The sequence below is a fragment of the Bombina bombina genome, chromosome 4 (genome assembly GCF_027579735.1).
Source record: "Bombina bombina isolate aBomBom1 chromosome 4, aBomBom1.pri, whole genome shotgun sequence".
NCBI classification, from domain to species: Eukaryota; Metazoa; Chordata; class Amphibia; order Anura; family Bombinatoridae; genus Bombina; species Bombina bombina.
The window spans coordinates 445,418,451-445,434,021 of NC_069502.1; the positions used below are offsets into that span (position 1 = coordinate 445,418,451).

At 39.2% G+C, this 15,571-nt stretch overlaps 1 protein-coding gene across 1 annotated transcript in view; it reads left to right on the forward strand.

Annotated features, from left to right (window-relative positions):
• Positions 1-7,566: 7,566 nt before the first annotated feature.
• Positions 7,567-15,571, forward strand: part of ECEL1 (endothelin converting enzyme like 1) — a 173,616-nt gene continuing 165,611 nt past the window's right edge. The window contains exon 1 of the mRNA XM_053709058.1: positions 7,567-8,319. Coding sequence (XP_053565033.1) covers positions 7,567-8,319 — 753 coding nt within the window. The remainder of the gene's footprint in view (positions 8,320-15,571) is intronic.

The following is a 15,571-nucleotide window of genomic DNA, read 5'->3' on the forward strand; positions in this document are numbered from 1 at the left end:
AATTGGGCAGAAAGAAGCTACTACCAGGTGGCAACCGGGCCATAGAACAAGTTATTGATGCTGCTGTTCGTTCCTGGCAGACTGCTTCTCATTCTGTTTTGCATATGTAAATATGACCCTGGGGATAGTCTCCCTAAGGGTGATGGGGGAAACCAGACGTGGACTCCTTGCCCAATGTGCTTAGAGGGATATGGCTGCACCTCACTGACGAGGCCCAAAGAAGGCCAAAACGATCGTCTGGGGTTGTCATGTTCCTTGTTCAGAGGAGAATTGCCTGGTATTTCGGGGCTGGACTGACCATGTCGGCGGGATCAGACTGATATACTACAGGAAAGTTTTCCTCTGTGAAAAGCACAATTGGGCAGAAAGAAGCTACTACCAGGTGGCAACCGGGCCATAGAACAAGCTATTGATGCTGCTGTTCGTTCCTGGCAGACTGCTTCTCATTCTGTTTTGCATATGTAAATATGACCCTGGGGATAGTCTCCCTAAGGGTGATGGGGGAAAACAGACGTGGACTCCTTGCCCAATGTGCTTAGAGGGATATGGCTGCACCTCACTGACGAGGCCCAAAGAAGGCCGAAACGATTGTCTGGGGTTGTCATGTTCCTTGTTCAGAGGAGAATTGCCTGGTATTTCGGGGCTGGACTGACCATGTCGGCGGGATCAGACTGATATACTACAGGAAAGTTTTCCTCTGTGAAAAGCACAATTGGGCAGAAAGAAGCTACTACCAGGTGGCAACCGGGCCATAGAACAAGCTATTGATGCTGCTGTTCGTTCCTGGCAGACTGCTTCTCATTCTGTTTTGCATATGTAAATTTGACCCTGGGGATAGTCTCCCTAAGGGTGATGGAGGAAACCAGACGTGGACTCCTTGCCCAATGTGCTTAGAGGGATATGGCTGCACCTCACTGACGAGGCCCAAAGAAGGCCGAAACGATCGTCTGGGGTTGTCATGTTCCTTGTTCAGAGGAGAATTGCCTGGTATTTCGGGGCTGGACTGACCATGTCGGCGGGATCAGACTGATATACTACAGGAAAGTTTTCCTCTGTGAAAAGCACAATTGCGCAGAAAGAAGCTACTACCAGGTGGCAACCGGGCCATAGAACAAGCTATTGATGCTGCTGTTCGTTCCTGGCAGACTGCTTCTCATTCTGTTTTGCATATGTAAATATGACCCTGGGGATAGTCTCCCTAAGGGTGATGGGGGAAACCAGACGTGGACTCCTTGCCCACTGCACCTCACTGACGAGGCCCAAAGAAGGCCGAAACGATCGTCTGGGGTTGTCATGTTCCTTGTTCAGAGGAGAATTGCCTGGTATTTCGGGGCTGGACTGACCATGTTGGCGGGATCAGACTGATATACTACAGGAAAGTTTTCCTCTGTGAAAAGCACAATTGGGCAGAAAGAAGCTACTACCAGGTGGCAACCGGGCCATAGAACAAGCTATTGATGCTGCTGTTTGTTCCTGGCAGACTGCTTCTCATTCTGTTTTGCATATGTAAATATGACCCTGGGGATAGTCTCCCTAAGGGTGATGGGGGGAAACCAGACGTGGACTCCTTGCCCAATGTGCTTAGAGGGATATGGCTGCACCTCACTGACGAGGCCCAAAGAAGGCCGAAACGATCATCTGGGGTTGTCATGTTCCTTGTTCAGAGGAGAATTGCCTGGTATTTCGGGGCTGGACTGACCATGTCGGCGGGATCAGACTGATATACTACAGGAAAGTTTTCCTCTGTGAAAAGCACAATTGGGCAGAAAGAAGCTACTACCAGGTGGCAACCGGGCCATAGAACAAGCTATTGATGCTGCTGTTCGTTCCTGGCAGACTGCTTCTCATTCTGTTTTGCTATGTAGAGTGTGTGTGTATCTGCCTGTATAAGTGTATGCTATGTAGTGTGTGTGTGTGTGTGTGTATCTGCCTGTATAAGTGTATGATATGTAGTGTGTGTATCTGCATGTATAAGTGTATGCTATGTAGTGTGTGTGTGTGTATCTGCCTGTATAAGTGTATGATATGTAGTGTGTGTATCTGCATGTGTAAGTTTATGCTATGTAGTGTGTGTGTATCTGCATATGTAAGTGTATGCTATGTAGTGTGTGTGTATGTGCTTATGTAAGTGTATGCTATGTAGTGTGTGTGTATCTGCATGTGTAAGTGTATGCTATGTAGAGTGCTACTGTGCATTTTTGCTGACTTTAAAGGCCAGAATCTAGAACATTAATGAGGAATGCAGAGAGCAGTTTTAAAGAATCTATTATTAAATGTCCAATTAAGATAAAAATATTTAGCACTGTATCTGGAAATGTTAATTAAATACAGAGCTCAAATAGGTATACCAGTGGTTTGAGCTTGTGTTTGGTTTGCTGCCTAAGAGTATTAAAATATATGACTTTATTTAGAATTTTATTTATATTACTTTGGTCTTATGATTTTTTAAGCCCCACCCCTGCTCCTGCCCACCACATTTAAATTTTTTGCCGCGGGGGGGGGGGTCCCTCTTTTGAATTTTGAAATGTTGGGAGGTATGGGTTAGGGTATGAGAAGATGCAGTGCACATCCTGTATTCAGTTTATGACATATATACACATATAAACACATAAATACATAAGTATACATATATAGAAATATATAAGTTCATTGGAGCCCTTTGTATTTAAGTAGATGAAAACATGTAAAATCATATTTATGCAATATTCATGTCTAATTAAGTGTTATACTGTATATTTACTAGAGGTGTCCGATAAAACAAAAACTGATTTTTGTTTTTTTAAAGAAAACTAAAACATACTGATGAAATCTGCCAGTATTTATTCATTTGCTTTAAATTAATTTTAATGACTTAATACCTACTTTAAGCGCTCTGAAGAGCACTCTAACCCGGTCTTCTTCTTGCCAGGTTCCGGGTGTCAGGAGGCTTAGCGCACTCGGAACCCAGGACCTAAACTATCTTTAATGCACATCCTGGGAGCCGACCAGCTAAGCTTCCTGTTAGCATGACCAGGGCTCTGGCAAAAATATGATTGGGTTAGGGCGTTCTCCAGATCTTTGAAACATTTAAATTCGTTTAACGAAAAATTTATGTAAATGTTTAATGAAAAATTTATTTTTGCTTCATTTTATTTGTATTTTGTCAACGAATAATCGGAACGAAAAGTCTAAAAATAGTTTTCTTCCCTGCTCATCTCTAGTATTTACTGTAAATATTTCACATTCACATTGGGGAATATTTATAAATAGATAATCCTATATATATCTCTATATATCTATACCTATAGCTAATCATACAGGGAGTGCAGAATTATTATATATATATATATTATATATATATATATACAGGGAGTGCAGAATTATTAGGCAAGTTGTATTTTTGAGGATTAATTTTATTATTGAACAACAACCATGTTCTCAATTAACCCAAAAAACTCATTAATATCAAAGCTGAATAGTTTTGGAAGTAGTTTTTAGTTTGTTTTTAGTTATAGCTATTTTAGGGGGATATCTGTGTGTGCAGGTGATTATTACTGTGCATAATTATTAGGCAATTTAACAAAAAACAAATATATACCCATTTCAATTATTTATTTTTACCAGTGAAACCAATATAACATCTCAACATTCACAAATATACATTTCTGACATTCAAAAACAAAACAAAAACAAATCAGTGACCAATATAGCCACCTTTCTTTGCAAGGACACTCAAAAGCCTGCCATCCATGGATTCTGTCAGTGTTTTGATCTGTTCACCATCAACATTGCGTGCAGCAGCAACCACAGCCTCCCAGACACTGTTCAGAGAGGTGTACTGTTTTCCCTCCTTGTAAATCTCACATTTGATGATGGACCACAGGTTCTCAATGGGGTTCAGATCAGGTGAACAAGGAGGCCATGTCATTAGATTTTCTTCTTTTATACCATTTCTTGCCAGCCACGCTGTGGAGTACTTGGATGCATGTGATGGAGCATTGTCCTGCATGAAAATCATGTTTTTCTTGAAGGATGCAGACTTCTTCCTGTACCACAGCTTGAAGAAGGTGTCTTCCAGAAACTGGCAGTAGGACTGGGAGTTGAGCTTGACTCCATCCTCAACCCGAAAAGGCCCCACAAGCTTATCTTTGATGATACCAGCCCAAACCAGTACTCCACCTCCACCTTGCTGGCGTCTGAGTCGGACTGGAGCTCTCTGCCCTTTACCAATCCAGCCACGGGCCCATCCATCTGGCCCATCAAGACTCACTCTCATTTCATCAGTCCATAAAACCTTAGAAAAATCAGTCTTGAGATATTTCTTGGCCCAGTCTTGACGTTTCAGCTTGTGTGTCTTGTTCAGTGGTGGTCGTCTTTCAGCCTTTCTTACCTTGGCCATGTCTCTGAGTATTGCACACCTTGTGCTTTTGGGCACTCCAGTGATGTTGCAGCTCTGGAATATGGCCAAACTGGTGGCAAGTGGCATCTTGGCAGCTGCACGCTTGACTTTTCTCAGTTCATGGGCAGTTATTTTGCGCCTTGGTTTTTCCACACGCTTCTTGCGACCCTGTTGACTATTTTGAATGAAACGCTTGATTGTTCGATGATCACGCTTCAGAAGCTTTGCAATTTTAAGAGTGCTGCATCCCTCTGCAAGATATCTCACTATTTTTGACTTTTCTGAGCCTGTCAAGTCCTTCTTTTGACCCATTTTGCCAAAGGAAAGGAAGTTGCCTAATAATTATGCACACCTGATATAGGGTGTTGATGTCATTAGACCACACCCCTTCTCATTACAGAGATGCACATCACCTAATATGCTTAATTGGTAGTAGGCTTTCGAGCCTATACAGCTTGGAGTAAGACAACATGCATAAAGAGGATGATGTGGTCAAAATACTCATTTGCCTAATAATTCTGCACTCCCTGTACACACACATGTACATGAACTGCCTGACTCACTGCTGCAAATACAACCGATGTAACAAGCTACCCCAACCTTATGTCTCTGCACCCTAAACCTATAGACTGTGAGCTCTCCGGAGCAGGGCCCTCTTCTTCCTGTACTAGATTTGTTATGTTTTGTATCTTATCACAAATCTTTGTCATTGTATAACCCTATTAATGTACCCAGCGCTACGGAATTTGGCGGCGCTATACAAATAAATGATAATAATAATAATATATATATATATATGTGTTATGGCTATTTTGCAGCCGAAATGCGTAAAACCAACCTACTGGCTGCTCATGAGTAATTGGCATACCCTCTAACTCATATTTTCTTATCCCCCTATTTTTGAGTGTATTTTATCATTATTTTTAAATAATAAAGTTACCGCTCTTTTTCAACGATTCTCGCTGGATTCTTCTGCTTTGTTTTGGATGTATATATGTGTGTGTAGTTATATATTTAAAAACAAACCACATTTTATATATATAAAATAGAACATATTCTGCTATATGAAGAACATTGGAATGTGAAATATTAATATTTCATGTCGGGTTGATAAAATTTGATTGGGTTTGCGCACAAGTAAGGGTGTTTTTTTCAACTTTTTATGCACCATTGAAGTCTATAGGGGAATACGTTAATGTGGTTGCAATATTTGAAGTTCGCTTTTTGCAAATGTCGGGTTAGTGCGCAAGCAAAAAGTTTTTGCTTTCAACTAGTAATACCTGCGCAACCCGACGCGAGCAGAGGCGCAAATTCGTAATCTAGCCAAATATCAGAAAATATTACATGAACATCTCTATGTAAAAAAAACCCAGCCAATCAGCATATCAGTGCTCATTATTTTAGCATACTAAGGGCTAGATTATGAGTGGCGCACTAGCTGGTGTGCGTGAGCGATAATGGGTATATTGCGGCTCTTTGTGTGCATTGTAAGTAGATTGCATATTACGAGTTGAAAGTAAAAGCATTCATATGAGTTCAATTTTATGTAACGCATGTCAGGTTAGCGTGACATACGAGCTCTGGTTAACTGTTAAGCTTGACTAAAAAGTTGCACAAAAAACATCAAAAATACAGTACAGTACAGTTACACTCATAACTGATAAAAATTATTACAAAAATATTGCACAAAAAAAAGTTCTAAGGGCTTAAACATATGAGCTCTTGGTGTTAAAGGCCTGCAAAGGGCTTTAACATAGAGATACATACACATGTCTAAATATTTATATGTATGCTTTTTTATATACATACACATATATAGATATAGATATGTTTATATGTGTGTATATTTGTATTTATGTATTTATATGTGTATATACTGTATATTTACAGACATATATACACATATAAACACATAAATAAATATGTATACACATATAGACATAGATATGTACTTTGGAGCCCTTTGCAGTCAAGTAGCTGAAAACATGAAAAAACATATTTATGTAATATTCATATTTAATAAAGTGTTTAACGCTCCAATGTTCTTCACATAGGGGACCAATGTTCTTCACATAGGGGAAAATGTTCTAAATATTTTTAACTAGATATATATATATATATATATATATATATATATATATATATATATATATATATAAAATATATATATATATAATTATCTATACTTATGTATAATCATATATATATATAAAACTAAATGTATAGATATATATTTTACCAAAAAACTATTATATATATTTATTTGTAAATATTTATTTAAGAATAAATAGAACATATTCTGCTATGTGAAGAACACTGGAATGTGAAATTTTCATATTTCATGTGGGGTTAGCACACTTGGTTAAATGTGCACGAGTTTAAGTGTTAGGTTTTGTTTGTGCTCCATTGAAGTCTATGGGGGAATATGTTAATGCAGTCGCGATGTTCTTAGTCCCACTTTTTGCGCAACTGTTTACTTTTAACTTGTAATACGAGCGCAACCCAGCACGCACAAATAGCCTCCGTCTACCGAAGTTAACGCGTGAGCGGGAGTGCTAATCTGCACTCCACTTGTAATCTAGTCCTAAGTATTATGAAAAACAATCACTATACATACACCTTATTTTTTTGTCATTTTCAATAGTGTGCTTGGTAGAAACAAGCATGGAAGAAATTCACCTTTCCAAAACAATTAGATGTTTGTTTTTCTTAGAGCCATAAAACCTTTTGCACATAAAACTGTCATAAAATATTATGGTGCTACCATGATGTACAAATTATGGCCAATTATCAACAATCTAACTTCAAAGATATGATGTATGTAAATTAGCTTTGGATTAGAAGAATATAAATATGTATAGAAATCTGTTAATTGTAGTTGTTATAAACTTACTTGTCAATGGATATAATATAAAAGTTACCCTGATTAGGCTCTGTAACAATAATAATATAATCAAGACTTTAATGCAGATTTTATATTTGCAGGTTTCATTCTCTGCTGTTAAATCAGAAGAACGATATTTCAATGTCTATGTCTATCAACAAGCGACTATCTCGCACTAGTTTATTGACTTCAGTGATTTCATGTCAATCTCATTTCCAAGACACCAAAGGAGAAACATTACTTGGTGTCTGAGGTCCAATTACAGTCATTTTATAACAACTAAATGGCATTCAGCTTAAAGGACATGGAGAAAACATACTCACTAACTGCTCACTATGATGAGTTCCAGGAAGTAAAGTACGTGAGTAAATATAATAGCAGCAGTACCCTGTCCAATGGTTTTAATATCCAAGTGAGCTCTAAAAAGCAGCCAAAGAAGGGGATCCCTAGATGGAGTAAGAGGGAGACCTGCCTTTTGTCTGGGCTGGTCTTTGCTGCAGGATTGTGCATTATTTTGGGGTCTATGTTGGTACTTAAATATCTGTCAATGGAGCAGGATAGTCAGTGTCTAGATGGATGCCAAGAAAGAAAAGCCTTTATGAGGGCTTCTAAATTCATCAGCAACAATATAGACCCAACAATACCACCTTGTTCTGACTTTTACTCCTTTGCTTGTGGAGGGTGGCTGAGGAGACATAGGATCCCAGAGGACAAGCTTATCTATGGCACAATTGCCGCTATTGGGGAGCAAAATGAAGAGAAACTACAGCACCTTCTCTTACAGCCCATAAAGAGAAAGCACAGAGGATCTGCAGAAAGGAAGGTAAAGGAGTTTTATAGATCTTGCCTCAATATGAAGGACATTGACCGCCAGGGCGCCAAGCCTATGCTACAAGTTATTGAGGACTGTGGCGGCTGGGATCTACCAGAAAATCCAAGAGCTAGATGGGACTTTAATGAACTCCTGTACAAGACCCAGGGAGTTTACAGTACTGCTGTATTCTTTTCACTGACAGTCAACCTAGATGATAAGAACTCCACCAGATATGTCATAAGGGTAAGTGCATGTATAGCAAACTCATACAGGTATGGTACTAAATTGACGTTGTCAAGTGAACAATCACATTAAATTTACGTATATTTCAACATGTGCTTATATCATATAATCTGATACTCAAACAGAATTATTTATAAGATAACTTTTATTAAAGGGACATTAAACACATAGGGGCATATTTATCAAAGTGTAAGCGGACATGATACGATGTAGTGTATCATGTCCGCTGCACATCGATAAATGCAGACAGCATACGCTGTCGGCATTTATCATTGCACAAGCAGTTCACCAGAGCTTGATAATTCGGCCCCATAGTATTTAACAACAACAAGACTAAGTGTTACAAAATGTGCAGGGTTTTGCAAATCAACAGAAGTCGATGGATACACCATGTGAAAAGGCTGGTGGAATCAATCACCTAGATTACAAGTTTTGTGTTAGAGGCTATGCGGTGCTAACGAGCAGTTATCCCTCACCGCTCACTTACATACAGCGCTGGTATTACAAGTTATCAGAAACCCGTCGTTAAAAGACGAGAAGTGAGCGTTGAGCAAAATTTTGCTCTTTACCACACTCCAATACCAGTGCTGCTTAAGTCAGCGGTGAGCTGGTTGTACGTGCTCGTGCACGATTTCCCCATAGGAATCAACAGGGAGAGCCAGCTGAAAAAAAGTCTAACACCTGCAAAAGCAGCGTAAAGCTCCTTAACGCAGTCCCATTGATTCCTATGGGGAAATAAAATTTATGTCTACACCTAACACCCTAACAGGAACCCCGAGTCTAAACACCCCTAATCTTACACTTATTAACCCCTAATCTGCTGCCCCCGACATCGCAGACACCTGCATTATATTTATTAACCACTAATCTGCCGCTCCGGACACCGCCGCCAACTACATTATACTTATGAACCTCTAATCTGCTGCCCCCAACATCACCGACACCTACATTATATTTATTAACCCCTAATCTGCCGCCCCCAATGTTGCCGCCACCTACCTACACTTATTAACCCCTAATCTGCCGCCCCAACGTAGCCGCCACTATATTAAAGTTATTAACCCCTAAATCTAAGTCTAACCCTAACACCCCCTAACTTAAATATAATTTAAATAAGTCTAAATAAAATTCCTATCATTAACTAAATTATTCCTAATAATTACATTGTATCTAGTTTAGGGTTTATGTTTATTTTACAGGCAAGTTTGTATTTATTTTAACTAGGTAGAATAGTTACTAAATAGTTATTAACTATTTAATAACTACCTAGCTAAAATAAATACAAATTTACCTGTAAAATAAAACCTAACCTAAGTTACACTAACACCTAACACTACATTATAATTAAATAAATTAAATAAATTAAATACAATTAAATAAATTAACGCCTAGATTTAGAGTTCTGCGGCCAAAGGGGTGCGTTAGCTACGCTGGCTTTTTTCTCTCCGCACCTTTTAAATACTGCTGGTATTTAGAGTTCACAGAAGGGCTGCGTTAGGCTCCAAAAAGGGAGCGCATAGCATAATTTACCGCCACTGCAACTCTAAATACCAGCGTTGCTTACGGACGCGGCCAGCTTCAAAAACGTGCTCGTGCACGATTCCCCCATAGGAAACAATGGGGCTGTTTGAGCTGAAAAAAACCTAACACCTGCAAAAAAGCAGCATTCAGCTCCTAACGCAGCTACATTGTTTCCTATGGGGAAACACTTCCTAAGTCTGCACCTAACACCCTAACATGAACCTCGAGTCTAAACACCCCTAACCTTACACTTATTAACCCCTAATCTGCCGCCCCCGCTATCGCTGACCCCTGCATATTATTATTAACCCCTAATCTGCCGCTCAGTACACCGCCGCCAGCTACGTTATCCCTATGTACCCCTAATCTGCTGCCCCTAACATCGCCGACCACTATGTTATATTTATTAACCCCTAATCTGCCGCCCCCGCTATCGCTGACACCTGCATATTATTATTAACCCCTAATCTGCCGCTCCGTACACCGCCGCAACCTACATTATACCTATGTACCCCTAATTTGCTACCCCTAACACCGCCGACCCCTATATTATATTTATTAACCCCTAATCTGCCCCCCACAACGTCGCCTCCACCTACCTACAATAATTAACCCCTAATCTGCCGACCGGATCTCACCACTACTATAATAAATGTATTAACCCCTAAAGCTAAGTCTAACTCTAACCCTAACACCCCCCTAACTTAAATATAATTTAAATCTAACGAAATAAATTAACTCTTATTAAATAAATTATTCCTATTTAAAGCTAAATACTTACCTGTAAAGGGTTAGAGTTAGACTTAGCTTTAGGGGTTAATACAGATACAGATTAGGGGTACATAGGGATAATGTAGGTTGCGGCGGTGTACGGAGCGGCAGATTAGGGGTTAAAAAATATGCAGGTGTCAGCGATAGCGGGGGTGGCAGATTTGGGGTTAATAAATATAATATAGGGGTCGGCGATGTTAGGGGCAGCAGATTAGGGGTACACAGGGATAACGTAGCTGGCGGCGGTGTACGGAGCGGCAAATTAGGGGTTAAAATTTTTTAATAGAGTAGCGGCGATGTGGGGGGACCTCGGTTTAGGGGTACATAGGTAGTTTATGGGTGTTAGTGTACTTTAGAGCAGAGTAGTTAAGAGCTTTATAAACCGGCGTTAGCCCAGAAAGCTCTTAACTAATGACTTTTTTCTGTGGCTGGAGTTTTGTCGTTAGATTTCTAACGCTCACTTCAGCCACGACTCTAAATACCAGCGTTAGAAAGATCCCATTGAAAAGATAGGATACGCAAATGGCGTAGGGGGATCTGCGGTATGGAAAAGTCGCGGCTGCAAAGTGAGCGTTAGACCCTTTCCTGAATGACTCCAAATACCAGCGGGCGGTAAAAACCAGTGTTAGGAGCCTCTAACGCTGGTTTTGACGGCTACCGCCCACCTCTAAATCTAGGCCTAAATTAGCTAAAGTACAAAAAAAAAACCCCACTAAATTACAGAAAATAATAAACAAATTACAAGATTACACCTAATCTAATAGCCCTATCAAAATATAAAAAGCCCCCCCCCAAAATAAAAAAACCCTAGCCTAAACTAAACTACCAATAGCCCTTAAAAGGGCCTATTGCGGGGCATTGCCCCAAAGTAATCAGCTCTTTTACCTGATAAAAAAAATACAAACAACCCCCCCAACAGTAAAACCCACCACCCACACAACCAACCCCCCAAATAAAACTACTAACTAAAAAAACCTAAGCTCCCCATTGCCCTGAAAAGGGCATTTGGATGGGCATTGCCCTTAAAAGGGCAGTTAGCTCTTTTCCGGCCCAAAGCCCTAACCTAAAAATAAAACCCACCCAATACACCCTTAAAAAAACATAACACTAACCCCCTGAAGATCGACTTATCGGGAGAAGTCTTCATCTAAGCCGGGCCGAAGTCCTCAATGAAGCCGGGAGAAGTCTTCATCCAAGCCAGGCGAAGTGGTCCTCCAGACGGGCAGAAGTCTTCATCCAGACGGCATCTTCTATCTTCACCCATCCGGCGCAGAGCGTGTCCATCTTCAAGACATCCGGCGCGGAGCATCCTCTTCAATCGACATCTTCTTCCTTTAAGTGACGTCATCCAAGATCCAATCAGCCAATAGAATGCGAGCTCAATCCTATTGACTGATTGGATCAGCCAATAGGATTGAAGTTCAATCCTATTGGCTGATTGCATCAGCCAATAGGATTTTTTCTACCTTAATTCCGTTTGGCTGATAGAATTCTATCAGCAAATCGGAATCTAAGGGACGCCATCTTGGATGACGTCACTTAAAGGAACCGTCATTTAGTAAGAAGACGTTGATTGAAGAGGATGCTCCGCGCCGGATGTCTTGAAGATGGACCCGCTCCACGCCGGATGGATGAAGATAGAAGATGCAGTCTGGATGAAGACTTCTGTCCGTCTGAAGGACCACTTCGCCCGGCTTGGATGAAGACTTCTCCCGGCTTCATTAAGGACTTCGGCCCGGCTTAGATGAAGACTTCTCCCGGTAAGTCGATCTTCAGGGGGGTTAGTGTTAGGTTTCTTTAAGGGTGTATTGGGTGGGGGAGGTTTAGGTTAGGGCTTTGGGCTGCAAAAGCGCTAACTGCCCTTTTAAGGGCAATGTCCATCCAAATGCCCTTTTCAGGGCAACGGAGAGCTTAGGTTTTTTTAGTTAGTATTTTATTTGAGGGGTTAGTTGTATGGGTGGTGGGTTTTACTGTTGGGAGGGTTGTTTGTATTTATTTTTTTTCAGGTAAAAGAGCTAAACCAAAGTAAGTTCACACTGCTATTTTTACAATATACAACATTTGGTACAATGCAATTGCAATATTAGTGTGAACTTGTAGCAGCTATACATATACAATGTAAAAAAGCAATCTTCTTTATAAACACGTTTTGCATAGTGCAAAATTTTAAAACGTGTGCCTTTTGTCTTCAACGGGATATTAATATCACATGAATTCCTTGTTTCTAAAAAGAATAGAAGACCCCAAAAGATAAAAACATGTTCATTTACATAACAAACATAGTAAAAATACATAATATAGTATTTTACAGTAAAACATATACAGTATATATAAGCAAACACTATATACACATGTACAATTGCCCTAGCTCATATAGGTTTATGATTCTGTACATAAGTTTAATTATTGTAACAAAAGAGGTTCAGTTTTAGTGTACACATGTAAATTGTATTGTCATTCAATACTGTCTAAAGCAGTGTTTATTAACAGCCAGTTTGCAACCCACTACCACATTCCCCCACTGCACACTCTGACAGGCCTGTCGCTACACACATCTGAAATACCAGACAGGCCTGTCAGAGTGCCATTGGCCATGTGTGGTTTAGTGGCAGCGTGACGAGGAGAAGATGGATCGGACCCTCAGGTAAGTGAGCCCACTGACACTAATGAGGTTTGCATTTTAGCTATACTGACCCACTGACAAGGGAACTTAGTGCAGCAGATAAAAGACACATCATGCTTACCTCCCTTCCCAGCAGTGCCATCAGCTCAGAATTGGCAGAAACTGTGGTTTCTTCTCCAAGATGTCTGGAATAACCTACCTGTCCAATTCTTTAAAAAATTGTGTGCTTTTTTGCCTAGAAGAAATTGATTCTATTTTGAAGGCAAAAGTGGTCCCACCAAATATTAATTTGATTTAGATTTTTCTGTTCAATCATTTTGCATTTTGTTAATTGATCAAAAATAAACTAAGCATTCTTACTTTATAGCATTTTTCCACACATGTCCATAACCTTTGCACAGTAGTGTATATACCTCTTGTCATTTGCTCACCAGATGTGTTCAGCTAGCTCCCAGTAGTGTATTGCTGCAACTTCAACAAAGGATATCAAGAGAATTAAGCAAATGTGATAATAGAAGTAAATTGCAAAGTTGTTTAAAACTGAATGCTCTATCTGAAACATGGCAGAAAATATCATATTTTGTGTACCTTTAACCCCTTCGCTTCCAGGAATTTCAGAAGAGAACTTACCCAGAATACCATCAGATTTTTAGCATTTTTGTTATCACTTCATTTAAACAGAAATAGAGCCTTGTTTTTTTTTTGGATTTACCTGTCAAAACTATATGGTTTTTTGGATTTACCTGTCAAAACTATATGTTTTATTTTTAAGAAGACAACACAAGGTATTGATCTAGGTAAATTTGTTTTGAGCGCCATCTTGTGTGCTAGTGCCATAGATTTACAAATTAATCGCCGATTGTCTAGTTTTTTAGAGAGCTTGACCCCACCACATGTTCTTGGCACATGAGGTAAAATATTGGGGTTGGCGGGGTTCAATGGGCTGCAGATTGACAAGTACCTAGGGCTACACAGAAACTATACACTGATATTTCATATCATAAACCCAGAGAAACTCACAAATGTTTGGTGGCTTGAGGAGAATCTCCTTTAAAAAAATGGAATGTTCTTTCAAGTAGGCAAATTAATAAATGTTTAGAGGGCTCCATGTCAAAATTAGGAGTTTCCAGAAAAATATGCAGACGCAATAACCATTTGTTTATTAGTAAACATGCAAGCTTTAAGGGTTAACAACTGAAAATAATGTTTAACCACTGTCTGGGTTACTTGCATATTGCATATTGCTGCTGGTCACAAAGTATTGATTCTGGATATGAATATTAGTTGTGGGCATTTTGTTCATTGCAGGGATCAACAAACTTTAATAGCAAAACTATAGTTGCAATGTAATTATGTTTCCTGTCTTATCAATAAAACTTAAATAAATGAGATACCTGGCTGAATGAAAAGATTAGAATATTAAATGGTGCATTGTACTCTGTAAGACTTATCAATCTACTAAATATAGCATTCAAAAAATCTATGCTTACATTTCCACAGGAGATGAGCTTCACTTACTACAGGTACAATAGCTATGAGCTTGGCTGCTATATTACTGGAATGATGAATAATGTTAAAGGCCACAACAAGTGAATTTAATTGATTAAACATCCCTTAGGAATACCAATAGCTTCTGTGATACAGGACACTATTGATTTACCATGAAGGGTTGTAATCCTTATTCAAATTCCAATACTTTACATTAAATCTATTTCAGGATTTTTAGTCAGAAACTTTTAACCTCTAAGCTGCTGAAGATGATTAAATTCTTTGTCACAAAACTTACAGTTAAAGGGACATTAAACTCATTTTTTTTCTTTCCTAATTCAGATAGAGAATACAATTTTAAATAGGCTGACTATATTGCCGCTTTAAAAAGGGACACATATGAAAAATACATATGTCAAGGCCGTTTTCAGGGCTGTTTAAAGAAATGGTTTTGTATAAGAACACTCACATATGTATTTTTCATATGTGTTCCTTCTTAAAGCGGCAATATGGTCAGCCTAATTTTAAACAACTTTCTAATTTACTTCTATTATTTTATTTGCTTCATTCTCTTGATATTCTTTCCTGAAAAGCATATCTAGATAGGCTCAGTAGCTTCTGATTGGTGGCTGCACATAGATGCCTACTTTGATTGGCTCACCCGTGTGCATTGCTATTTCTTTAACAAAGGATATATAAAGAATAAAGCACATTCGATAATAGAAGTAAATTGGAATGTTGTTTAACATTCTATTATCTGTCTAAATTATGAAAGAACATTTTTGGATTTAATGTCCCTTTAATAAATAATCATGCTTGTGGAAAGGACCTAGAAGAATGTGATAAGGT